This window comes from Globicephala melas, chromosome 13, assembly GCF_963455315.2.
Source record: "Globicephala melas chromosome 13, mGloMel1.2, whole genome shotgun sequence".
NCBI lineage: Eukaryota > Metazoa > Chordata > Mammalia > Artiodactyla > Delphinidae > Globicephala > Globicephala melas.
In genome coordinates this window covers 64,581,294-64,607,460 of record NC_083326.1, presented here as the reverse complement: position 1 = coordinate 64,607,460, position 26,167 = coordinate 64,581,294, and the positions used below count along the sequence as shown (strand labels likewise).

The following is a 26,167-nucleotide window of genomic DNA, read 5'->3' as shown; positions in this document are numbered from 1 at the left end:
CACTTCCTGGTTCTTCTGGCACGGCTCACTCCTGCAGGGCCACTGGTCTGCTTCTGACCGTGACCTGGGCCAAGGGTTGGGAAAGCAGCAATGATGGGTTTGGGTCAAGCTCTGTCCATAACTCTTTGAACGATGACCTCGGGCCAGTCACTCCCCTCTCTGGGCTGCAGTCTCCCCACTGGACTAGACCAGTGGTTACCCAAGGATGGGCATGTTTCACAGAATACCAGTGTTCCACAGAAACAAACTCTGTGGCAAAGCAGTTTGGGGAAACCCTAAATGAATGCGGTCACCCTGCCGCAGGATTATAGAGTCTTTTCTGCACATCCTAAATCTCTGGGCGGGGGCTGCAGCATGCAGTATTTGCCAAGCTGATCTGACCAGGGCACCCCGTCATATAGAACTTCTCACCATTAGTATTCTGAAGGGCGTGGCTCAGGACACTCTAGAGAGGATTGTCTCCGGAACGTTCCTAGCTCTGGTCTATGGGACCTCTAGTGATCCTTGCCTCCTGGTGTTCACGCTTGCTCTCATGCTCTCGTGCTCTTGTTCTCTCCCTCCCTCCTTCCCTCCCTCCCTCTTATTACCTCCTGTCATGTCATGAGGATGCCCAGGCAGCCTGTGACCAGCAGCCCTATGAGTGAGCTTGGAAGCAGATGCTTCAGCCCCAGTCCAGCCTTGAGGCAATTGCAGCCCTGCCCAACAGCTTGAGAGACCCTCATGTAACCCCATGAGCGACCCTGGGCAAAAGGCGCCAGCTTACCTGCACCCAAACCTCTGCTTTGGTCTGGCCCCTTGGCTCCCAGTGGGGCCCTTCCCAGGAGTCCTCAGCCTGTCCCCCCCCATGCCCCCCATCCACATGCTCTGGGCAACGTACTCCATCCAGGACTCACCATGCCCCGCCCCCCCTTTGGTCCCTCCTGCTTCAATGCCTCCCTCATTCTGTCATTTTCCTCCCATAATTGTATTCAGGGGCCACTCAGAGGCCCCAAACCAATCTCTCCCATGCCTGTCCCGACCCATGATATGTCCATTCAGGATGGGCTCCTTCTCCCCGAATGGTCAGGGCTCATGCTCAAGTGCAGAGGTGCGCTCCCTGCCAGGGCTCACATGCTATTGGCTACACTCATAGGAGACCTGCCCTGCTGCCTGGCACACTAGCTGGGCACACTGACCTCAGGTGGTCAGCTCCCTGACTGAAGCTGTGTCCAGAGGGCTGTTCTCCAGTTTACAGACCTCTGTCTCCACAATGTGGGGCTTGGGGAGGGGCTGAGCAGCAGTCAGCCAGCATGAGAGCACCGGCCGGAGACCAGGACCTACAGGCTCCGGCTCCATCAGCTCTCTGTAGGACCTGGGGCAGGTCTGAGGATGCCAGATAAGGCAGGATTTCCAAACACTTCCTTTTTCTGTAGATTTTTTTTTAACATATTTATTTGTTTATTTATTTATGGCTGCGTTGGGTCTTGGTTGCTGCACGCGGGCTTTCTCTAGTTGCGGCGAGCGAGGGCTGCTCCTTGTTGCGGTGCACAGGCTTCTCATTGCGGTGGCTTCTCTTGTTGAGGAGCACGGGCTCTAGGCACGCGGGCTCAGTAGTTGTGGTGCACAGGCTTAGTTGCTCCGCAGTATGTGGGATCCTCCTGGACCAGGGATCGAACCCATCTCCCCTGCATTGGCAGGCGGATTCTTAACCACTGTGCCACCAGGGAAGTCCTTTTCTGTAGATTCTTATCAAGCAAAATGCCAGGAGTCCAGTAGCCAGCAGATAAGGCTTCAGGGTGCAGGGAAGGCTGTAGTCCTGCCCTCTGCACCCCCCATGCCCTCCTGTGGGCCCCACTGTCCCCCCACTCCTCCCCCGCCCTCCCAGGTCCTCCTCCTGCCCACAGCTATGCATCATCCAGGCCCTCTCCAAGACCCATAGTCAAAGTCGAGCTGAGCTCCAAGACTCTTCCACCTCCAGCTCCGCTTGTGTGTGCCTCCACAGGCACTGGAAGGGATGCAAGTCTGAGAAGCAGGAAGCTATTCCAGTCCCAGCTAAACCCGCTGTGGCAGGTTGAATGTTCAGGTTCCCATGCACTGGTGCTGAGAACCCGGGGAGAAGACAGGAATCACTCATTTCGCAGTGAGGATAATGTTTACTGAGAATGGCTCATTACAAACAAAATATATGTATAAAATCTCTGTAATGCAAAAGATCCCTTTTGTCCCCAGGTGGCTGGAGTGAACAGAGCCAACTGTCCAGCGTGGCCCCCTGTGTGTGGCCAGGGGGTTGTGGTGCCACGTGCTGTAGGCAGAGTTCCTGATGTCTGGGCTCTATCTCCAGCCCCATTTTCATGATTTGTGCGAGAATACGACACAATGAGGTTTGTGTCCTGCCTCCATGACCCTCCCCAGGCAGGTGGCACCACCCCAGGGGCAGGTGGCTCTTGTGAATCTTCCAGACAGGTGACCTCTAACCTGTGCTTGCCCTGAGAAGCCCTCCTCCAAGCCCAGGGATTGAGTGTCTCTGATGGACAGAGGTGCCGTGACCGCTCTTTGTGGAGGCTGCTCTCTGTGCCAGCCTCACTCACAGGGAGCCATCCTGAAAGCTTCACTTCCTGTTTCCCTTGACACATATGTCCTCACCAGTGTTACCTGGACCCCTCCTGAGCACACCCAAACCCAAAGCCACCTGGGCGTGGGACAGCGCTCCCTGGGATCTTGGGCCACCCAGCATTAAGGCAATGGACACGAGGCCAGTCTGCAGGCAGCACTAGTCTCTGAAACCCAGGGTGGCTGCCCAGCCAACAACGCCTCCCTCTTGGTCAAGGCCGTCTGGTGTTGAGAAACAATGTGGTTAGGTGGTCTGACAGCCCTTGTCAGCAGAGCCCACCCCTGCCCCTCAGAGTAGCCATGGCTCCATGGGGGCAGACGTGGAGCATGGCCATGGTCGGCAGTCTGAGGGAGGGGCAGCAGCTGCCCCACATCATGCCTCAGGCACCGGAAGACAGAGATGCAGGGTGCTGCAGCGGTGTGGCTGTTAGGGCATCCCTTCCCCCTAGCCAGAGGCAACCCGAGGCATGGGTGTCCCCAGCCCTTTTGGGAATGATCCATTGTCCTTATTTTTCAGGTGCAGAGCCAGGTTCAAGACCCAGCTCCACCACTCTCCTGGGCCAGATTCTGTCCGTATGGTGAGAGGCCCCTTTGAAAGAGAACTTGGGCTGGCTTACCTGTCCTGTGAAGAGAGGTGTCAGTGGTTCCAAAGTACCTACAATCTCACTATTATTGTCTTACTTGAGGTTGAGTCTCACCCCCATAAAGTGAAAACTTAAATCTCAAAAACACCACCCTCCCCCTCTCAAAAAAAAAAAAGAAAAAGAAAACAGCTCTAGTCCATGCTATGGTGCCGTGCTGTGTGATCCTGGGTAGGTAACACCCCTCCTGTCAGATAGAAGAGACCCAAAGTTCTGTGCAAAAGGTCCTGATGTGAACACCAGGGCGGGTGGTGGAGGGTCACAGTACCCCCCCCCACACCCAGCCACTGATCAGCCACGCAGGCCCAGGGCCCCAGCAACCAACCCTGCGAAACTTGGGGTTCCCCGCCCTCAGACACAAGCCCCGTTGCCTGCCTAGTCAGGAAGCCTCGTGGGTGTGAGCATCTTTGGGGACCAGGCAGCTATTCCTGGCCCTCGGGGTCAGGCATTGTGAGCACTGCTGGCCAGCAGGAGCCAGGGTCCCACCTGCAGCCCAGGTTTCCACCCCAAGGAGATGGAGTACCTGGAGGGCCGCAGGGGCCTCAGAGTCATTTCTGCCTGAGGTCCAGCCTTCCCCAGGGGCCAGAAGCCTTGCAATCAGCTGCAGGAACTGGTCCCACTGGGAGGTGGGAGGGGGCGGCAGCATCCACCAAAGGCCCAGGGGTGTCTGCAGTACTTCCAGGTCCCTGCAACGCTGGAGCAGTCCCAGCCCCGGGGCCCAGGCCAGCTACACAGTCTCCAAACAGACAAGCAACACCTCTCTTCAGGGCTCATTCACCAGGTCTGTGCGGAGATGGGCTCAGGCTTCTCCCTCTGCCCTGGGTCTGGCTCACAGGCAACAAGGGCACCCGTAGGGGTGGATGTCCCCTGAGCACAGCTGGAGTCAGCCTCGGGGTCCTGGGGGAGGCTCCACCCAGATGCTCTGGGGACGACCCAGCAACCAGCAGGAGTGCAGGGTAAGTGGCATGACGGCTCAGCGCTGGTGGATTAAGCACGTGGGACTCAGCCTCCTAGAACTCCCTGGTGTTTGGTCACATGAGCCGGAGCCACAGTTCCACATCTGAGCCCTGGCAGCCCCAGACCTGGGCCAGGGCCTCCTGAGTGGGCCCAGCTGGGGCAGGGCAGGGTGGGGTCCAAGGGCCTGGACACACCAGGCTCCTGCTGTCAGCTGTCCAAGTAGACAAAGAGGATGTCCTCGTCCGTGCCGTAGCTGGTTCTGGCCTCCTCGAAGTTACTGATGCTGGTGCTGCACATTCCTGCTGGGGCACGAGGGGCAGAGCAGGGTCAGCGGGTGAGGCGAGCACCTGCCTGACTAGCGCCCAGGGAAGCCACATCCCACGTGCCTGGCTGCCCCTCCCTGCTCAGGAAGCCCTCCTTGCCTATTGCAGCCTGTGTGAGCTTGTCCTCTGACCTTTCCCCAGTTCAGCAGATGGAGAAAGTGAGGCCCAGAGAGGGGACGAAACACGCGCGAGGTCGCACGGGACAAGTCTGTGTGAGTCAGGATGGTCCTTCCCCATCCCCAGGCCCATGGGAGCCCTGGGGGGTTCTGGAGCCAGGGCTGGGGCCGGGGCTGGGCAGACTTTCCTTTCTGACAAGTGTGCTGGCTATCCTCGGAGGGCTGGCCTGGGGGAGATGGAAACTGCGGCCTGTGCAGCTGAGACAGCAGGGTGGGCCCCGGGAGGTGGCAGGGGGCTGGCGCAGTGGGAGGGAGAGAGGGCTGGCCTGTGATGACGGGGGTATGGAGTCTGGCACAGCCCCAAGTTGTGGCTGGTTTCCTGCATGGCCAGAGGGGTGGCAAGGATGAGGGAGTCCAGGGGGAGGAGGGGCTCTGGGGAGAAGGCACTGAGGTAGGTCTTGGCCACACCAGGTTGAATGGGAGGAGACGTGGGGGCCAGGGGCCGCCCTGCCCACTGTTGCCGCCTGCCACACTTACGGTCAGCATAGGCCGGGTTGTTGTAGAAGATGCAGCCAGTGGCCCGGTTGTAGCCGCGCAGCACGATGAAATGGCCCTGGTAGTCGGGGGTGCGGCAAAAGCAGCGGTGGCCACTGGGGGCAAAGCAGCAGTACTTGACGGGGCTGGAGCAGAGGTCGCAGTGCAGCACCCCTGAGTTCACCAGCACGATGGCCACGTGGCCCTGTGCCAGGTGGGCCTGGATGTCCTGCACGCTCACTGTGCTGTGGGCAGGAGGAGGGTCAGCTGGCGCCGCTGGGGCCCATTCCCCGTCTCTCAAGTGGACCCCCACTTGGACCCGTCCTGTCCTGTGTCACAAAGCTTGGGGACATGGCTCGTGTCTGCCCTGAGATCCTTGCAGGTGGGAATGTCCTGCTTTGTTACGGTGGCCCAGGCTCAGATGGGGGCCAAGCATGGGACCAGGGTTGGAGGGCTCTGAGCGTGCCCAGGACAAGCTGGGCCCATCAGGCCCTTCACAGGGTGACAGTTCAGCTCCAGACAGACCCCCATCAAGGGCCACTGGCGCAGCACCCCACCTCTTGACCTGGTTAGTGAGTTCTTTTGTACAAGCACCCCCTGCCTTGGTCTTTTACCCTAAATGATGCGTGACTAATGTAAACTGTTGGTTTAATTTGCTTCCCAAAATCTGAGTCAAGCACGCCTTCACCAGTTTCAAAACCAAGTGTTTCTCTGAAAGGGTTATTTTTCTTTTTCTCTAAGGCTCCTCGTGGCAGAAGGGGCTGCCCAGGAAGGACTGGTCAGCAGCACGTTGAGGGGAACCCTCAGTTCAGCCAGCTGCTCCAGACTCTTAGGCACAGCCCCCCTCCAATGCCCCCAGAAGGAAGCAAGTCCAAGTAAGACCCAGAGGGGAGAAGGGCTGCAAGGGTCCTCTGTGCCTGGGGCCCCACCATCTTCACGGGGGGACGTTCACCCACTCTGGGCCCTCCATCCTTACAAGCTCCTCAGGAGCACACATTAGCACCTCATGGCCTGGCCCAACTCCAGCCACGCTGAGTCACAGGACCGTCTGGTCTGTTGCCTTGGCCCAGGGAAATACGCCCTTTTTCCATTTGGTCTTTGAAATGAAACAGCTGGCTGAGTTGCCAACGGTATGTACCAGAGTGGGATTTCAGCTACCGGGAAAAGCAGGGGCTGGGCTGGAAGGAAAAGGGCAGACCCCATGGGACCCGGGGGGTGCAAGTCCCAGGTTCGAGTCACAGCACGGCTGAGTTGGGGTGGCCATGGTGGCTCACACTGTTTTTCCCATCAGTTTCCTCACCTGTGGGACGGGGACAGCCCCAGCTCTCCACTCAACAAGGAAGCACCTGTCAAGTGCCACTAAGCACACATCGGCTGCCTCTCCCTCCAACATGTGCTCACGGGGCCCGAGGATGTGTGGAGACATTTTCCCTGTTTCCCAGTGGGCTTTCGTGTGCCTAGGTTACGTTACAATGAAAACAGAAATCTGGGGGGAATGGGAGACCCAAGGGAGGTCTGGGGGACCCAGCCCAGGTCTGAGCCAGCAGGCCTGGGCGCATTACCTACAGGGAGCCCAGGGAAAGAAATGGTTCGCATCTGGCCAAGTCGCTCGTGGGGTCTCCTGAGTCCTGCCCCCACGTATAGATTGAGAAGCGGGATCCACATAAGGTCGAGCAGCCCGTGGGGAGATCTGGCAGCCAGGCCTCCCTAGACAGTGACCCTGGGCTGTCCCTGTCACCCTCCGTCACCGTGCCAGCATGCTCCCCAGGCTGTCACCCCTTTATTAGGGTCCCTGTGTTCTGTCCCATGCCACCATTCTGTGAGCAGCCCGAGGGCTGGCTGGAGTCTGTCTTGCTCACCTGTTCCTTCATCCCCCACTCAGGATCTACCCCAGGCCAGAGTTTTGTGTATAGTAGGTCATGTAGCCCCACTTGTCCCTATTTTATGGATGGAAAAACTAAGGCCTGGGGAGGGGGGGCAAGTCAGTCAGTGCCCAGGGCCAGCTGGGTAGGAAACCCCAGTTCTGCCTGACTCCCCAGCCTTTCCTGAGGCCTCCCCCCAACCTGCAAGTCTGTGGGTGAGCAGGTGCACAAGGAAGGGCAGGGGTGGGGTGGACTCACCACTTCTCCACCAGCACCTTGCAGGCCTTCGCTTGTGCGAACAGCTGGTTCACCCGGGTCTCCTCTGTGTCGAAGTGCTTCCTGTAGAAGGACTGAAGAGAGAAGGGCAGTTGGAGAGGCCACTGCCCTCACCCCACTTGGATGAAGTAAACAGCACCTTCTGGAGTTAGCAGAGGAGCCCAGCCTGCAGGGGGACAGCACGGGCAGCATGCCTGGGTGGAAGGCTGTGTCTGTCCCAAGCGGGCAGGGCGGCTGGCCGGGAGTGCAGGACCACACAGAGAATGAGGAGGATGCTCAGGCGATGGGTGGGCAGCAGGCTCAGGCTGGCACCCTGAGGAAGGTTAGCCGCCCCGGGCTTCTGTACCCTGATGGGCAGGAGTCTGGAGTAAATGAGCAAACGGGCCGGCTGAGGCCCCTGGATATCTAGCCACCACTCGGCTCAGCCAGTATATGTTAGCAAGGAACAATCTCTGTTTGGTGCAGGGGTCTTAAGGGGGCCAGAGCCCCTGTGGTGGAGGCAGAAAATACCCTGCTCTTAGGCCCTTTCCTCTGCCTCGCGGCCATGCTGACCAAGCCAGATCTGTCAGCCTTCTTCCCCTGGCCTAGAAGGTTCAAAGGAGAGTTAGGTTGACGAGCACTGGCCACCGTGCGACAACCCTCTTGCCAGCGAGGCCAGTAGCGACTCTGCTCTGCCAAAGTTTGGAGCATGGGCCGTGATCCACCCTGCGGGAGGCAGGTGAGACCAGCTCCAGCTGTGCAGGGTGGGAAAATGCACTGGGGTATGGGAAAGGCTATGCTGGCATTCTTTTTAAAAAGAAAAATAAAAGAAATGAAAGACAGTATATTGTTTTTTCTTCCAGAACACCAATGACCCAACTTGGAGCCAGCTGTCCCCATGAGAAGGAAGAAAATCGGTGAGTGATGGTAGAGGAGGACAGTGTGTGCTCTGAGGCCTGGCCCGGCTCATGCTGGGACACAGGGAAGGACACAGGAAGGTCACCCGGACGCTCCTCTGTGCATCGTCAGGTGCTGTCGAAGGCAGGCGGCGGGTGTCTGTGGTGGGGGTGTCAGGAGGGACCCGGCTCACCACTGGGGTCCTCTGAGCAGCTGGACCCAAGGTGATCTGGTCCGACAGCTCACAAGTTCTGCCCTTAGCACGTCTGCCTTGGTTCCCTGGTCTCTGAACACCGGGTGCTCACCTGGGTGTCCAGGTCTGGACCACACCCTCTTCTGATCACCACATCTGGTGAAGGCCAGTGGCCGGCGCTCACCTGGTTCTTGTAGCCCTTGTCCACGCCCAGGGTCTGGGTGCAGAAGCGATGCCTCACGCCAAAGTGGCGCATCAGGTAGGCCAGGTCGATGGTCCAGATGCTCCTGGTCAGTCGCAGCTCCTGCAGGGCACTTTCGAATTCACTGTCGTCCAGCTGGCCCAAGTAGCTGTGGGCAGATGGGCTGCTGAGGTCAGGGAAGCTGGTCCGGGTCACCCTCTACCCGAGGGCCTGCCAGCCACTGTCTGAGTTCCTGTGCCCCCACAAGGCTCTGTCCTTTGTCATGAACTCCTACGTCCTGCCCACACACTGCCAGGCACAACCCGAGGCTGCTGGGGGCACTGCACCGGCCACGGAGTCCAGGGCCTGGATTCTGCGTCTGACCTCTCTTGCTGGCTGTGACTTTGGTCAAGTCTTGCCATCCTCTCTGGCCTCGCCAGCTTCATCTCTAGGACCATCTAAGTGCTTGGACCACATCAGTGGTTTTCTAAGTTTTAGGTACAGAATCCTTTTCTTGAACCCTATCTTGCCTGGAATTCCAGGAGGTAAAATGGGTGAGGGAGAGGCTGCCCTGGCGTTCTAGGCTGCTGCCTGAAAACTCTGTGACAAGGAGATGGCTATGGTCCCTCCGTGCCCCAGTGGTCAAGGTTCTTGTGATATTCACGCAGCCTCAGCTCAGCGGTCAGCTCCCTAGTGACTCAGTCTCCCAAGAGTCCAAGGCCAAGAGTGGGGAGGACACCACATCTCAATCATGGGGTCACTCTGTGGGCCAGGCCCGGGCACCTGGGACTTCCTGGCCATTCCAGAGCCCTGGCATTCTCAGGACGCAGACCTGGAAGGCCTGGTCCACCATTGCTTGCTTTTGCAGGTGGGATGGAGCCTGGATGGAAGCTGGGCCTCCCACAAGCCCCAACAGAGGAGAGCCACATGGACGATGAATCCCCCCCAGGTCTCTCCCTGTGTGCCACCCCGCAAGAGCAGGTGCTGTGGACTGGGAGGGCTAAGGCCTGCCCACTCACCGCAGCACCATCCTGGAGCAGGCCAGGCCGCAGTCCCAGTGGTAGAGCTGCTGGATAATGGGCACGGGCAGCTGCACAAAGTCCCCTGCAGGGAAACACACGGAGGTCACAGACCCTGGTGTAGGGCCCACCACTGCCACTCCCACCATAATCAGCTGCTGCCCAGATCCTGCAGGAGCCATTCAGGGACCAGTGCACTGCCTTACAAAAGGCCCCCTGATCCATTCTCCTCACCATGGCAGTGATCTCCCCAAAATGCCGGTCAGAGAAGGCCAGCCCTACACAAAACCCTCCAGTGGGCTAGCTCCCATACCTCCCCAGGACAAGGCCTTCATGGCTGCTGCTCCAGCACCCTCTGCTTCCTCGCCTCCCCGCATCCTCACCAGCTAACTCCTGTCCACGGACGTCACTTCTCCATGACGACCCCTGTTGTGCCTGGCCCCCCACTCCATGCATTCCCAGCCCCACAGGCCCCTCTCCAGAGCCCTCTCTGTGGTGGGTGCTCCAAGGAGGCAGGGACAGGGCGGCAGCCGGGAGGCACTCAGCAGATATTCATGTCTGAATTCCTGAGGCCCCTGACTCCACAGCCCCCAGGGCTACAAGGAGGGGACGGTCACGTGTCTGCATGTGGAAAGCTACTCTGGGTGGAGCAGAAAGGGCCCGACCTAGGCATTCTGGCATTCCAGCCCTGGCTCTGCCACTGGCCGGCTGTGGGCTAGGCCACTGACTCCCTCATGCTGGACAGAGTCTGGCCATCTCTAAAGTAGGGACTTTGGTCTGATTCAGTTGTTCAATCAACAAATAATTCCCAAGAGCCTAGTAAGTGCCTGGCATGTGAACCAGAGATGGTCGTGAGTGACACAGACAGGTCCCTGCCCTGGTGGACAGCAAAAACAAGCAGCGTAGGAGAAAAACAAGGGGCCAGGATAGGGGAAGTAGGGGGGTGTGCCTTAGAGAGGAGAGCCAGGGAGCACCAGGCAGGGCTGGGGCAGGCAAGCGGGCACGCGGCCTGCAGGACCCTCCTGCCCTGGGATCCTGTGAATCTGGACAGAGCTTAGTCTAAAGAACTGGAAGGATTTCTCTCCGGCTGTGAGCACTCTGTTCATTTAGGACGGCCTTTCAGCCCATGTGGTTTCCCTGCCTCAGGGGTCTCCGGGGGACTCTCCTGAACCCACGACTGGTCTGTGCAGAGCTGCCCTGGCCTCCTCCGCGTGCACCAACCAGGAGGGCCACCCATGAATCCTGGAGTCTGTCCTGGTCTTTCACCTGCTGGTCTTGTCCAGGCAGCCTCTTGCCTGGAGTGGGTCCCAAGCTCCTACTCCCCATGTCTAAACACTCCCCGGTCTCAAGGCCTGGCTCAGATGCCAGCACTTTTGGGGCCTTCCCTGATGCCAGGCTGGCCGTGCCCCTTCCCTAATCTGCACTCTGCCGGGCCAGAGTTCATGCTTTGGCTCACAGGAGGAGACGCTCGCATGGAGCTCATCTGTGCCCTGCTGGGCTGTCATGCATTCCCAGGAAGCAGGGACCCGTGACTGCTCCTTCGCTGCACTGTACTGTCCTCTCTCCTCCTATGCCTCACCTGCGGGGCCCTTGGAAGGCAGGATGGCACGGGTGAGTGCAGGCCACCAGCTGGGTGAGTCACATGGCCTCTCGGTGCCCGCTCCTTTCTCACAGACCCCAGCCCGCAGGGTGCTGTGGGCACTTGGGGCAAGAATGTGTGCGAAGCCCTTCACAGGCGCTGCCGTGAGTCCTGATCTCCATCCAGCTGGGGCGTGGCACACTTAGACCAGGCAGGCTCAGGCTTTGCTCCCTCCTTCTGGCTCTAAAAGGAACCCAGGCCATGACTAGAGGCCTTCTAATATTCCCTCCATCCACTGCCATGGATTCAACCCCCAGGGCTCCATCCTGCCTGACTTCTGCCTGTCCTCTGCCCCAATTTCTACCCCCAGCCCCTCTCCTGTTTCTGTACACAGCATCTGGAGGGATCCCTTCCAGTCTCCCATTGCTCTTAGAATAACGTTCTTATCTCTTACTAAGGCCTGTAGGGCCCACCTCACTCGCTTCACCTTGGCCCTCACCCCAAGACCTTTATATGTGCAGCTCTGGAACTCTCTTACCCTCAGTACTCAAGTCTTCCCCTTTTTGTCATTCAGGTCCCAGCTCAAAGTCTCCTCCCATGAGAGGCGTTTTCTGACTGTACCTTTGGGAGAAGGGGCTCTTCTTCACAGTATTTCCCTGTTTCCTTCACAGTACTTAGCAAAAGTAACAAAAACAAGAAAAATAAAATAAAGCTATCCTGTCTCCCCACTAGGCTGTAAGCTTCCTAAGGGCAGAGAATGTGCTAATCTTGTTCACTGTTATTCCCAGTGCCTAATGTCTGATGCTTAGTAGTAAATCAAACCTTTGCTGGAAAAAAAACCGAACTTATTAAGCACCACTGTGTGCCAGGCTCTGGGGACATTACAGGTAACTGAGACCAAGCCCTGCCCTCCAGGTGTTCACATCCTAAAGTAATCCCCCAACGGGCTGAGTGGAGGGAGAAGCCTATGCAGTGTGCTGTCCCCTTGTGGTGGGTGCCTCCCTCTTCAAGAACCCCTCACTGTGGCTTTAAACTGCCTTTTTGTTTTTCTCTACATGGGCTGTTTACTCCCCAGCCTTTGCTCTTGCATATCCCTTAGTCCGAAAGGTGGTCTCCCATCCAAATGCTCTGGTCTCTTTCCCTCCCTGAGGCCCTTTATATGGAGGATTGGAGGTGGTGTGTAACTTCCCCACTGGACAGACTGGGAATTCCTCAGTGGCAGGCAGACAACATTTGCCTCCTCCCAACCCTCAGACCACATACACATGCTTGAATCGCGAATGAAAGGAGTTTTTTTCAAAAAGACCTTATCCTTCGAGATACCCAGGCCCACGTGTCACAATACTCCCCTTTCCCCCAGGCTTCCAGACTGTGCCCCTCTGTTCACAGCTCCCTCCTTGCTCTGTGGCCTGGGCTCTGACACTGTCTAGCTGGGCCATCTTTGGCCAGGCTCTGACTCTTCCTGTGCCTCCCCTATGCCTAAGCTGTAAACGTCGCAGGGGTCGGCGGCTCTCTAGGGCCCTCGGGAACTCTGCTGCCCCTTCTCTTCTTGCCCTGATCTCTAACTCTTTTATCCTTACCCCACCCCCAATGTGGCTAAACGTCCCCCACATGGCCATCCCGAATCCTGGCACAAGCAGGTCAGCCAAGAGGGACCCAGAGATACTCCTGTGGGGGGTGATAAGAGTAGGCGAGGCCTTCCAAGCCCAAAGCTGCTGCCAGATGTTGATGCCTGGAGCCAAGGGACTGTCCCACCTGAGAGCTAGGGTCTGCCTGGAAGGTGCTGGCCTGGCTTCAGCTGGCAGCTGTTGCCAAGGAAGGAAGATAGTTCACTGGCCCTGAATACTTAACCCCTCTCGGCCTCAGTCTGCTCATCTGCAAAAGTGCAAATAACATTGGTAACCGACTTTGTCATTATGAGCATTAACGAGGCTCTGCATGTAAACAACTTAGCACAGTGCCTGCCCACAGAAAGCTCCCTGTAAACGTGAGTCACTACACCACAGAGGCTCAGGAAAGGCAAGTGTCTGATCCAAGATCACAGAGTTAGGTAATTGGAGGAGTAGGCAGGCAAATCCCAGGGTAGCCCCGGGCCCTACTCCTTGCTGCAATCACAGTGTCCCACTAATGCCTTAGGGTTGGGGTCTCCTGTGCTCCTGACCTCTCCAGTGTGTTGGCACTTCACTTTAGAGTTTACCAGCCCTTTCTCTTTCTCATCAACCCTGTGCCTTAAGCAGAGCAGGAATCACTGCTTTCCCCCTCCCCCACTTAGAAAAGCAAATTGAGGCCCGCCGCACTGAACGGGTCAGTCTGTGTTTCCGCCCCCAAGGAACTCAGGCCACCTGGGGCAGAGGAACTAGAGAGTGAAGAACTGTAGCAAGACAAAACGCTGAGTCTGGAAGGCCAGGGGAAGGCCCTCCCCCATTGCTCTGTACTCCCAGCCAGTTCCCAGCCCTTCTAGGCCTTAACTACCCGAGGGGACAGGATCTTCCAAGCCCCAGGAGGACTTTTCGCTTCTGGGGAAGGTGCCGCTCCTGACTTTCAACGGGGACCCTCCCACCATGATCGCAATCAGAGCTGCCTGGGGTCCCAGCCCAGGAAGTATCAGGAAACCCAAACTAACCGGGGCTGGCGGTGGGGTGGCCAAGGCGGAGTGCACACCTGGCCAGGTTTCGCTCAAAGCTCTACAGCCCGGGCCGCGGCGGCCGTCGGCCCAAGGTCGCGCGGCCGGACCCTGCCCCGCGCTAGGGCGGGGTCCCCCCCTGTTCCCCGGAGTGAGAGCTGAGCCCTCGAGGAGCACTGACCGGGTTCGAGCGGCGGCCCCGCTGCCTCCGCCTCCGTCCTCATGACGCGGGCGGCGGGGGGCTCCCATGGCCCCGGCCCGGAGCCGGCTGCAGCTTCGGCTTTGACTGGGGCTGGAGCGGGACCCGTGCGCGCCGGGTTCCTGGGCAGCCACCGCCAGCACCGGCGCGCTGGGGTGAAGGGGAGGCAGCGGCTGGGCCGCCCCAAGCCCCGCCCTGGCCCTTCCAGGCCGCGGCCCGCCCCGCCCCGACTCCTACGCCTCCAGGCCCCAGGGCTCGGGATCTCAGCTCGTCCGGTCGCTAGCGGTCCCGGCTCCCGGGAGCCCCGCCCCTGGCCTCCCGGGCCTCGCACCCCTTCCCCGCCCGGCTCCCCGGAAGCTCCGCCCAGGCCCGGGCGAACGCGGGCTCCCCAGAGGCTCTTCCCCAAGCAAGCTCCGCCTCTGCCCGGCCAGCTCCTCCGCCAGCCTCGGGCCGAGGCAGAGCGCGGGGCTCCGGGAGAGCAAGCCCCACTCCAACCCCCTGGAGGGACTGTCACAGGCCGCCCCCGCTCCGCTCCGTCCGTGTTTCCCTATCCGTATGGTGGGATACTCGCCTCGCTCAGGGCGCCCCTCACCTGGCGCTGCCGGGTTCTCAAGGTTAGATTGTGAGGGCAGGTCTTGACCCTCGGCCCCACCGCCTCTCGCCCCCGATGCCCACCTTGCCGTCCAGCCCGTCGCTGGTGTGGGGTGCTTGGAAACGCGACCCCCTTCTGCCCTTGCCGGCCCGAGGGTCGATGTTTCCGGCGGCACCTGGGTCCGGTCATCAGCCCTCTCTTCCGGGCCCGGAACTATTATACCAGAGCCCAAGTTTCCCAGCCGGCAGGGTGAGGAGAAAGCAGAGGCGAGACCGCGCCCGCCACTAGGAAAAGGAAGGGGGCGGGCCCTGCGCGAGGCATTTTGGGAACGCGTGGTATTCTGGGAGCGCGGGACCCGCCATTCACTCGCTTAACGCCTTCGCAGTCGCAAGAGTCACCTCCGCACCAGAAAGGAAGAGGAGACCGGAACCGGTGAGGAGAGGCCGGGGGCGGGCGAGGGTAGGCCGAGGTACCCGCGAGGAGCCGGGGACTGGAGGAGGACGCGCTGCCGGGAAGCTTTGCGGGGCTCGGGGAGGGAGAAGAGCGGGAAGCCTGGCCATCGAAACATGAGCGTCGCCTCACTAGCGCCTGGGAGTGAGTTCGTTAGCTTTTCCCCAAAGTACATGCTCTTCAGTTTCTATACCTCTCCAGGCCGGTGTTTTTTGAATCATTCAGGTAATGGTCTTGAGATCATTTCTGACTGATTGCCTCCTTCCCCCAAATCCTACCTGGGTGATCCTTTTCAAAGCCCTTTGCATCTCAGCCTCCATCCCCCTTTCAGACACTGGTCCCTTCATGCTTTCTACACTGTTACACAAGTTTTTATCAAGTTTCCCTGCTTCTAAATCGTGTTCGATTCATTTTGTAAGTGCGGATGCCTTTCCATCGGATAATTCCTATACTGCCGTGGTTCCCCCACTGCGTTCAGCATAAAATCCACACTCCTAAGGCTCCGCACCAGGGGAGCCTGTCTTTCCCAACCTCTCCTGTTCCTTTTCCTCTCTTGACCACACAAGATGTGCCCATCTTGGAACGGAAAAAGTCCACTGCTTTTCCCTTTCAATTAGGTCAAGTCGGGCTCTTGCCCTGATTATGTTTTTCCTCCAAGATAAGCATTTCCTGCTTGTAGCACATTGTCACTTTGTGAACACTTTGCTATTTTCTCTTTAGCCTTGATGGTGAAGTAAGTGGAGGGTCAGAGAGCAGTTAATGGGTTGAATTAAATGCACTGCCTCTTCTCGATTTGCCTGGATCTTTTGGTCTGTATCTGCACTGCTTAGTGCCCACTGCATTGGGCTCTTGAAACGTGGCTGATGTGACTGAGGGACTGAATTTACTATTTTAATTTTATTTCACTTTAATTGAGTTTAATTTCAGTAGCTGCATGCAGACAGTGGCTACTGCCTTGGACAGCTCAGGTCTGCGTCATAGGTTCTCCAAGAGATGTTACCTACAACTGAGGGTTGACAAATATACATGCATTTCAACCTTCTCTTCTCCAACACACAGTATTGGGGAACACATAGTTATTTGATGAAAAGTAAGCGATCTACAGTGGGAGGGAGATGGGAGGAACTTTTCATTCCCATTAGCTTTCCCTTTAGCTCCACTGTTCCTCCCCACCCACATCTTGCATGTGTTTGCCAGATGGGTCCTTCAAGCTAGGAATTAAGCTACTTTTTTCTGTAAAAAATAATAATAATAATAACAAACGCACCTTTGGCATCTTGTCTAAGTTTTGTGTAGTTTCAGGCCTTGAGGGCGTGGTGTTTGCCACATGCCTTCTTGGGCTCTGAAAGGTGAACTAACTGTTGTCTCTCTCACTGTAGAACTCTCTTCCTGCCGAGATGTCTATTGGCGTGCCGATTAAAGTCCTGCATGAGGCTGAGGGTCACATCGTGACATGTGAGACGAACACTGGTGAGGTGTATCGAGGGAAGCTCATTGAAGCGGAGGACAACATGAACTGCCAGGTACCCTGCTTTGCACTTGAGGCTGTGGGGGAAGCTTGAGCCTGTGCCTTGGAGGACAGAAAGATGGTGGCTGGGGGTCTTTTTGAAGTTCTCATTCAGCAGTTATTTACCGAGTGCCTAATGTGTGCCAGGCACTGCTACAGGTACTGGGGATGTGAGTAGAAATAAGAGCCATTCGGAAGTTTGGAATATTTAACTTTGTTCTTTGTGTCTCCCAATCCCATAATCATTTTCTCCCATATTTTGGGGACCTGTTTAAGAAAAGTGACACTACCTTCAAGAGGACCATCGGGTTCGGGGCCACTGTTCATTTACCCCATATGTTTGCATAGTGCTTTGCAGTTAGCAGAATCTTCCGCTCACATATTGTGTTTATTGCCATTTTTCTTGGGGGAGGCATCTCATTTGATTGCATTTATAGCAACTACCTTGTGAGGTAAGCAGGTTTGGTGATAGTTTCATCATCCATAAGATAGGAAGAATAGGGGACTTCCCTGGTGGTCCAGTAGTAAAGAATCCGCCTTACAATGCAGGGAATGTGGGTTCGATCCCTGGTCAGGGAACTAAGATCCCACGTGCCATGGGGCAACTAAGCCTGAGTGCTACAACTACTGAGCTTGCATGTCTAAACTAGAGCCCATGTGCCGAAAACTACAGAGCTCACGTGCTCTGGAACCCGTGCGCCACAACTAGAGAGAGAAAAGCCACAACGAAAGATCCCGCATGCCGCAACTAAGAACCAACGCAGCCAGAGATAAATAAAATAAATAAATAATAAACCTTAAAAAAAAAAGATAGGAAGAATAAGATTAAAGGACTCATCTACTGAACGTCACTGTTAATAAATGTTGGAGCCACTTCTTGATGTGGTGCCCTTCCCGTGGCACAGCATTGCTTTTTGTTAATAGTCAGGTGGATTTGTATGGCATCGCTTTACAAAGTGTAACATAATTTCTCCTTAAGAGCTTGGACTTTGGAATCAGATGTGGCTTTGAATTCTGATTGACCTTGGGCATGTTAATCACCTCAGTTTTCTCATCTGTAAAATGAGAACAGAATTAGTTCTGCAAGAGATTGACTGGGAAAGCTAACAATAAAGGGTAAAGGAGAGGGAGCAGGAGAGCTTTCAGTCTGGGGTGCTGGTCTGACACTGGGGAAAGGAGAGAGGAAAGGAAGGAGGGTTGAGTAGGAATGTATCTCTGAGGAAGTCTCAGCCAGGCAAAGGAAGGTTTCTCATTGGAAGAGTCTAGCATGGGGCACAGGTGGCCTGGCGCTATACCCCCACTGTGGTCAGTCATTGACTGGCAGCCTGACAAGAGAGTGGCTTCAGGGTGAATGCTGTGGTGGATCCCAGTCCGAGCAGTGCACTCCTAAGACTGCCACTGGGGTAATACCCCCACCCCAGGGCTGTTCTGAAGATCAGATGAGAGAGAGAGAGAGAGAGAGAGTGTGTGTGGGGGGGGGGCGGGGGGGGGCAACTAGCTCAGCGCCTTGCACATTGTAAATGTCAACATATGGTACCTGTTGATATTTTCTAGGTGAGAAAACTGAAGGTCAGAGAGGTGAGGTGACTTACCCAAGGTCATATTGCAGGACAGGTGTCCTAAGTATCCATTGTTTCACAGGGTTCATTGGTTTATTTGTGATTTCTCTGTAGCTTTGAGCATCCTCTTCCTGCCAGGTTGACCAGCTGGGGGTTCCCTCGTGTTTGGGGAAATAGACATCTGTTGACTGCAGGTTTCTCTCCTCGGTGTTAACGCCACAGAGGTGGGTGGGTGGCCTCTCTGCAGGTCTGGTGGGGCCAGGCCTCCTTTGCCTTCATGAGGTATGGCTGTCATAGGTCCAGTCCTCTGGCTGAAGGCATCCTCATCCATTTTAAGGTGCTTCAGTTTGGTGAGTAGAATGCAAGACTAGGATGGGAATCTTCGTCTGTTTATTTAGCTGTTTATTTGGATAGCTTCCTGAGTTTGCAGAGCTTCAGACTTCCCATCTATAACGTGAAGGTAAGGTGTCTGACCGGGTGCCCTTGGTGTTCTCTCTAATGGTAGCCAGTGTGAAGTAAAGCACACAGACCCTGTGATGGATCTGGAATCATTGCAGGCTGCCACCTGGTGTGACTTGTCGTGAGCTTTGGACCTCCCTCACCCTCTGTTCCCTCCTTTCTAAATCAGGGATAAAAATAGCACCTCAGCCTGAGGACTGTAGTGCAGGATAAATGAGCCGTTGCGTGTCAGACAGTGGGGGCCTGCCACCTCCTTCCACCTGTGTTAATCTGCTAGGGCTGCCATAACAGAGTCCTATGCTGGGTGGCTTAAACAACAGAAATTTATTCTTAGGGTTCTGGAGGCTAGAAGTTCGAGATCAAGGTGTTGCAAGGTTCGTTCTTCTGAGGGCCATGAGGGAAGGATCTATTCCAAGCCTCTCTCCTTGGCTTATAGATGGCTGTGTTCTTCCTTTATCTTCATGTGGTCTTCCCTCTGTGTGTGTCCGTATCATAATCTCTTCTTATAAGGACATAAGTCATATTGGACTAGGGCCCAGTTACCTCTGTAAGGATCCAGTCTTGAAATACAGTCATGTTGGTGGGCGCTAAGACTTCAATATATGAATTTGGGGGGTGGGTACAATTCAGCCTGTTACCCTGCCCATGCCAAGATTCGAGGCCTCACGGGGTATAGCGAAACCTGGCGCGTTGGATAGACCCCAGCAGGCTATGGCGGAGCTGAGCCCACTGTGATGAGCACCCAGCACAGTTGACTCACATGTCCCCGGGCTGGGAGGCCGATGGTGCCTGCTGTTCTCCTTTCTTCCTAGTCCCAGTAAGTGTGCCCTTTGGGGATGAGAGTGTCCTCTTGGCTCTCTCTCTGCTTGTTCTTTGCTAGAGGGCAGCTGGAGTTCAGTGTTTGCCATTTGATGTTGGGTTTTAATAACATTTTCTATTATAAAAATGGTGTGGGGGACTTCCCTGGTGGCGCAGTGGTTAGGAATCTGCCTGCCAATGCAGGGGACACGGGTTCGAGCCCTGGTCCAGGAAGATCCCATATGCCCCAGAACAACTAAGCCCATGTGCCACAACTACTGAGCCTGTGCTCTAGAGCCTGCGAGCCACAACTACTGAGCCCGTGTGCCTAGAGCCCGTAACAAGAGAAGCCACCGCAATGAGAAGCCCATGCACCGCAACGAAGAGTAGCCCCCTCTCACCGCAACTAGAGAAAGCCCGCACGCAGCAACGAAGACCCAATGCAGCCAAAAAAATAAGTAAATAAAATTTAAAACAAAAAAAGGTTTTTGAGGAAGACCAAAGTGAATAGTTGTTTTTTCGTGGGAAATTATATGTGATTAAATTAAAAAAAATATTTTTCTTACCTTAAAATGACAATCATGTGTTAAGCTTGTGATCATAAAGCACAGTAAATGTTATTTTTTAAAAAGAGAGTAAGGGCCAAATCCAAAATTTCATTATCTTTAAAGTGACGTAATTCCTAGACGTTTTGGTGGGGGAAAAGTGATAGTTAATAGATTCTGCAGAAATGATGCTTTGGGGGCTTTGGCATGATCACCCTGTCAGTGACAGGACTATTTGAACTGTTTTCTTGGCTGTGGCATAATGGTCTGTGGAAAAATCTACCTAGATGTTTCTTCTGAGCTATTTGAGAGTGGATTGCAGTCATCATACTCCTTTATTGCATAATATGTTGTGTATATCTGTGTATATTTCCTCTTACTGTATCCATAGTACAGTTATTCAAGAACTCCAAGATTGAGTCAGTACTTTAACCTGCAGTGTATCCAGTTTCTACAGGTGCACAGTGTGTCCTTTATGGCCGTGTAGTCCTCTCTGCCTCCTGGGTTTAGTGTCAACTCATTTGATGCTTCTTTAGTCTGGGACGGTTCCTCCAAGTTTGTTTTTCACACCATTGATGATTCTGAAGACTAGAGGCCAGTTATTTTGTTAGAATGTCCCTTGATTGGGGTTTCTCTGATGCTTCTTCCTAATTAGATTTGGGTTATGCTTTTATGGGCTGTTATTGTGTGATTTTTGTCTCCTCAGAGGGTCAGTCAGGCCTAAACACCTGTTTGCCCCTTGTTTGCAATGTTAACCTTGATCTTTTGGTTAAGGTGTTATGTGGTCTCTCCACTGTATGTTCCTTTTCCTTTTGTAACTAATGAGAATTTTGTGGGGAGGTTCTTTAAGTAAATACCTTGTGAGCATTCTGTTCCTCATTATTGTCCCATTCCTCAGCCCCATTTAGCTTCCCGTGAAGATTCTTGCTTGAATCTTTTTACTATTACGGTTGCAAAGGATAATTTTTGTTTTTCCTCCATCATTCTTTCTGTATTTATTGGGTCTGCTGTATGGAAGTGCATTCCCTTACCCCCCATTTATCCATTCATTTACTATCAATATAGGCTCATACTGTCAATATGTTTTGTTAAGGGTGTTACAATCCATTGCTGTCAATGTTTATTTTGATGTTCCAGTTATCCCAGATTTGACCAGTAGGAGCCTCTCAGGCTCACTCCTGTGTCCTTTGGTGTGTCCTGGTCATTTTGGGGGAGCACATCCCTACCTTCTGGTATAAGATGCTTGTTACAGGCTCATCTTTTACCTTCCCTAACCCAGCTCTGGAATCAGCCATTTCTTCAGGAGCCTTGCTTTCTTTTAGGTTGGGAGTAGAATTTAGAAACCAAACTCTAAATTCTACTGGGTGCTGTTAAGTATTTTGAAGTCTTAGTTTAACTTGTCAAACTAGGACCTGTCTCCAAATGGCTGTGCTTAATAGTGCCAGAAGGTTCTGTTCATTGCATGCACATTCTGTGCCAGGTACTATGCTGGGGTTTTACATACAATAGGTCCTTGAATCATTACAGGACCTCTCTGAGGACAAGCTTCCAGATGCCCAGGGTGACCAAGCATGGAAGGAGCCAATCTAAACCCAAGTGTCTGACTCCCAAGTCTGTGAACTTGGCGACAGTCTCTAAAATGAGGCCTCGAGTAAACCTGTTGGATCCCATTGCCTCTGAAAGCATCAAGCCCTCAGTTCTGACTGTCAGGTTCCAGACAGGAAAATGAGGATGGTGGGACAGGGAGGGGGTGAACATCTGCTGGCTGCTCGCCATGTGCCCCGCAGCTGGGATGCTGTGACCGACTATCCTTGGCCACCCAGCACTCTCCACCCCGGCCCCAGACATGTGGGTAATGAGTACAGAGACGGTCTGTACTAAGATCTTCTCTCTCCAAAGTGTCATTGCAGTTGGGCACCTGGCTTATGCCATCTGTGTTTCATTGTGGCTGTTTGGGAGAGTTGAATGGACGGGGTGTTCCTGCCTGACTTTCATTTAAACCGAGTTCACACAAGTTGCTGCCTTTAGCTCATGATGCGAGCGCAGCTCGGGCTTGTTGACAAGCTGTGTACCCGGCGGAGGGATACACGGCACGGCCATTTCTCTGCTGGTGCCGTGGAGAGAGCGCGAGGCAGCGGCCCGCCTGGTTCCTAGGCTGTAATAGGACTAGGGATGCTGGGCTCTTTCTTGCTTCAGCCCAGGTGGACACGTGCCGTTTGTGAAAGCACTCAGTGTAAGTGTTGTTGGTCTTCCGTAACAGCCTCTGTCAGGGATTCTCAGAGAGGGTTGGGGAGGCAGTGACAGAGGAGGGAGTGAGATGTACCAGGATGTGCTGGAGGGGAGGCGGCTTGGCAGCTGCAGGGCAGCCTTAGAGCGTGTTTGATCTTTCTGCCGCTGGGCGCTCATGCAGAGGCCACGGGGGCCAGTTAACACTTGAAGAAAAGAGCAAGTCAGGCTGAGGTGACAACAAGCAGCAGAAATTGGGGAGCCAGCACACCTCTCTCCCATGTAGGCTTGACCCATTCTGAATAAATTGTAGTCCTTTTCCATCCAGAAGGCTGGTAAAATAAGCTGCTTTATCTGATAAACGTGGTGCCTGTTGAGATTGGCACTGGCAGGTTTGTGTCACGTTCCCACGCCCGGCCAGTATCCTGGCTGGATTCTCCTCTAAGCCCCCCTTCATCCCCCACCCCCCATCCCATGGTTGACGCATTCATCTGTCCGAAGTGCCGCCCTAGCCCTGTCTGCCCTGCCTCTATCCACAAACTTGCATGGCCCCATAGTCTCTGAGGTGACGACCCTGCCCTCAGTCCCAGTTCCTCTGCTCCATGTCCTGTCTGGTCTTTGTGTGAACTCTCGCCTCACACCTGTCCTGTATTCTGAGCCATTCGTGCAGGCACTGCCACCCCCACTTCTCAGTCCCTGTCACCCAAGCCAGAGGGGCTCTGTCTCACTTACTCGAGTGTGTCCCCTGGGAGGTCAGGGACCGCATCTGGTGCACACTCGTAACCCTCATGGCGCCTTTGCAGTCCATGTGCTGGGCAGATACGGGAGGGGACACAGGGTTTGGACAAGCAATTCTAAGCCATTTCAGTTAGTTTATCACGTGCTGGTGGGAGAGCGAGGATGGCAGAGTTGGGGCTCTGGGGGCCAGTCCAGGCATTTGAATCAGGAGCCCCTGCCTTCTGGCTGTTGGACCTTGGACAAGTGCCTTAGTTTTTTTATCTTTAAAAATGGGAAATCTCGGGCTTCCCTGATGGTGCAGTGGTTGAGAGTCCGCCTGCCGATTCAGGGGACACGGGTTCATGCCCCGGTCCGGGAAGATCCCACATGCCGCGGAGCAGCTGGGCCTGTGAGCCATGGCCGCTGAGCCTGCGCGTCTGGAGCCTGTGCTCTGCAACGGGAGAGGCCACAACAGTGAGAGGCCCGCGTACCACAAAAAAAAAAAAAAAAGGTGTGTGTGGGGGAAATCTCATACTGTTAGGACCATCTCTGTGAAGTGCTGAGCACAGTCCCTGGCGCACACAATAGGCCCTCTGGAGTTCCCCCAGCTTTACTTAGTGATGTGAGTTTCTGCATTTCTGGACTCCCCTCTTTGCCAAGGCTTGTCTTCACGTACCCTGCTCTCCACTGGTGCTGTTGGCCTTTACTCATGAGCCGGTGGTTCCCTTCCAGATGTCCAACATCACAGTCACATACAGAGATGGCCGAGTGGCACAGCTGGAGCAGGTGTACATCCGTGGCAGCAAGATCCGCTTTCTGATTTTGCCTGACATGCTGAAAAACGCACCCATGTTAAAGAGCATGAAAAATAAAAACCAAGGCTCGGGGGCCGGTCGGGGAAAGGCTGCTATTCTGAAGGCCCAAGGTAGGTGCTCCTCGTGCACTGGTTGTGACATGTGGGTGTGTCGTGTACCTTTTAGAAATGCCCTGTTGTTGTTGGGGCATGGGGGTGGACCTGACCTGAGCCACTCCGTACCCACTGCCACCCCTTTTCCCTGCAGTCTTGGGGGATCCAAGTGCCCTGCCTTCTCTGTCTGCCTCACCTGATCCCATTCACAGGAGCTATGCAAACTCCAAAGTGGCTCCTTAGAAAGAAGATGGGGACTTAAATGAAAGAGTAGATAAGTCTCCTATAATGACTCTCTAGGAGGCCCTTTGTTTTCAGAAATTCTGGGGTGTCTGGGGGAAGCTTGCCCTGGCCTAGTTTGCTGACTAGAGGCACTGTGGTGTTGATTAGCTGACTCCTAAAGCAATGGGATAATAGTTCCTCTTGAGGCTGGGAATGTCTCCTGATACGCAATATAAATAAGGGAAATGGGGGGGGGGATCCACTTTCAGATAAGTAAGCAGTTTTGAGCCATCTTTACCCATTAAAGGGGGCTGACTTCATTTTCAAAACTTCTTACATTTGAAAATAAGTCCTTTCTTTACCACTTTCCAAAAGTGGGACTAGCCTTTTCCCGGTGACTTGGTCTGACCTCTTTTCTTGGTTAGCCCAACCAGAGTTTTGTATGTGGGTCCTGAAAAGTTCTGCCATGTTGATTAGCTAAGAAAGCAAATGCAGTCGCTAGGAACTGTCTTAGTATTTATTGGTAAAAGGCTTTACAGTGCAGGAAAGTCACCAGCGTCTCTGTCAGTATCTTTAGCTGCAGTACATATGTTGAGTTTAAAGACTCAGTAGAGTAACCCTTTAAAATGCCCTCCAGAAAAACTGATCAGAGAATCTCCTTGCCCTTCCTGGAAGAGAGATAGTTGTGGGGAGATGGGACCAAAGCTCTGGACCTTTGTCCTGGAGAAGGAACTATTTTCAGAAGTTCCAGCTTTGTGCTACAGCTGCTGTTCTCTCTGCTTCCTCAAGGAGAGCTGCCCTCGTTGTCACTGTGTAACAATACCATCTTCTCTAGCAAAGGGAGGAGCCCAGTGGCCGTGCACTAGAAGGCACTTGGCAGTGAGTCTGCCTCAGCCCGCTGACCTCTGCCTGAGCCACTGTGCCTGTGCCAGCCCCAGGCTCTGTAAGAGGAGAGGGGTGAGGCTCCAGTTAGTAGCCATCAGGATATTGTCACCTGTTCTTCAAAGCCACTGGTCTCCTAGAACCTTTGGGTCACAGAGAACAGCAATCTTTATGTGGGGAGTGGTTTTGGTTTTTCGCCCCATTCCAAAATATTTCACACCTGCAGAATAGCTCGAAGAATAATAAAACCCCTCACCCAGATTTAATAGATATTAACATTTAACATCTGTTTGTTTCAGAATTTTAAGTGTGAATTAAATGCATCTGTCATGTTTTATTAGCTCACCCTGGGCCAGCTCTGAGAAGTCACCTTTTCTATGGTTCCCATACTGGGTCCCCAAACCACCTTTGCCACAAGGCCTTGCCTCTGGTGGGGAACAGTGCTGGGCTGGAAGGCAGGAGTCCAGGGCTCTCCAGCTCTGATGCCAGGCACCTGCCCCTCCCAGGGTCTCTGTTTACCCCGTGAAATGTGACGGGGTGAGCGTGGTGCTGGACGGGGTGGCCTTTCAGTCCCCTTCCTGGGCCATGTCCTAGGGCTCTGGCTGCTCTGTGATATGAGTCCTTACTGACCTGGCCTTGTCCTTTCTCTTCCCCACCTTGTAGTGGCCGCAAGAGGGAGAGGACGTGGAATGGGACGTGGCAACATCTTCCAGAAACGAAGATAAATTTCTCTTGGACAGAACTTTGCCCTTATTTTTTTCTTTTAGGTTATCTGGGTCAGGGGGTGCGTGCGTATGTATATGTCCTAGGTTATCTTTTGACATCTTTTTCTTTAGATCTGGGTAAATGTTAAACTAAATAATTGTGGTGGGTTTTTCTCTTTTTGAGAATATAAGGACTGTGTGTTCATTTTGTAGTTTTTTTTGTGTGTGTGTGTGTGTGTGTGTTTGCTTTGGCAGCAGGTTAAACTTTCACACCCTGGGAGATGTCCTGCTTTTTTCCAGTTTGAAGTAGCATAGTTACTGATAAGAGCATAAGCTGCTGTTCCAGGCCAGTTGCTGGTTAAGCCCTTGGAACAACTCCGAGGGTGCACAGATTGCCTCGTTTGTCGGCACGGACATTCATGCAGCACTTTGTTCAGGCAGCCTTTGTGGGCGCACCATCAGCTCAGCTTGAACAACACAACACACGTGGTCATGGTCTGTGAAAAAAACCTAATACTGTGACCTTGTAGCCTGGAAACCCCAGTGACTCAGCATTTAGCAAAAGTAATCCAATATTAAAAGGTAATTCAGGGCTTCCCTGGGTGGCACAGTGGTTATGAATCCGCCTGCC

The 26,167-nt window shown here is 54.5% G+C and overlaps 2 protein-coding genes across 4 annotated transcripts; one reads left to right on the top strand and one right to left on the bottom strand.

The window, feature by feature from the left end:
* Positions 1-1,865: 1,865 nt before the first annotated feature.
* Positions 1,866-14,828, bottom strand: GUCD1 (guanylyl cyclase domain containing 1). 3 transcript variants are annotated; one of them, XM_030836216.3, is made up of 6 exons: positions 14,644-14,828; positions 9,568-9,652; positions 8,552-8,717; positions 7,281-7,372; positions 5,164-5,405; positions 1,866-4,486 (listed from the first exon to the last, which is right to left on the bottom strand). In XM_030836216.3, the coding sequence occupies exons 1-6, from the start codon at positions 14,747-14,749 to the stop codon at positions 4,395-4,397; spliced, it is 783 nt and encodes a 260-aa protein (XP_030692076.1). In that variant the 5' UTR covers positions 14,750-14,828; the 3' UTR covers positions 1,866-4,394. The 3 variants fall into 3 exon arrangements, with proteins under 3 accessions (XP_030692076.1, XP_030692078.1, XP_030692077.1); XM_030836218.2 differs by lacking the exon at positions 14,644-14,828 and adding an exon at positions 13,951-14,347 and having other exon boundaries at positions 5,164-5,276; XM_030836217.3 differs by lacking the exon at positions 14,644-14,828 and adding an exon at positions 13,951-14,342.
* Positions 14,408-25,741, top strand: SNRPD3 (small nuclear ribonucleoprotein D3 polypeptide). The gene is made up of 4 exons (XM_030836219.2): positions 14,408-14,992; positions 16,390-16,533; positions 23,554-23,746; positions 25,496-25,741. The coding sequence occupies exons 2-4, from the start codon at positions 16,408-16,410 to the stop codon at positions 25,555-25,557; spliced, it is 381 nt and encodes a 126-aa protein (XP_030692079.1). The 5' UTR covers positions 14,408-14,992; positions 16,390-16,407; the 3' UTR covers positions 25,558-25,741.
* Positions 25,742-26,167: the final 426 nt, after the last annotated feature.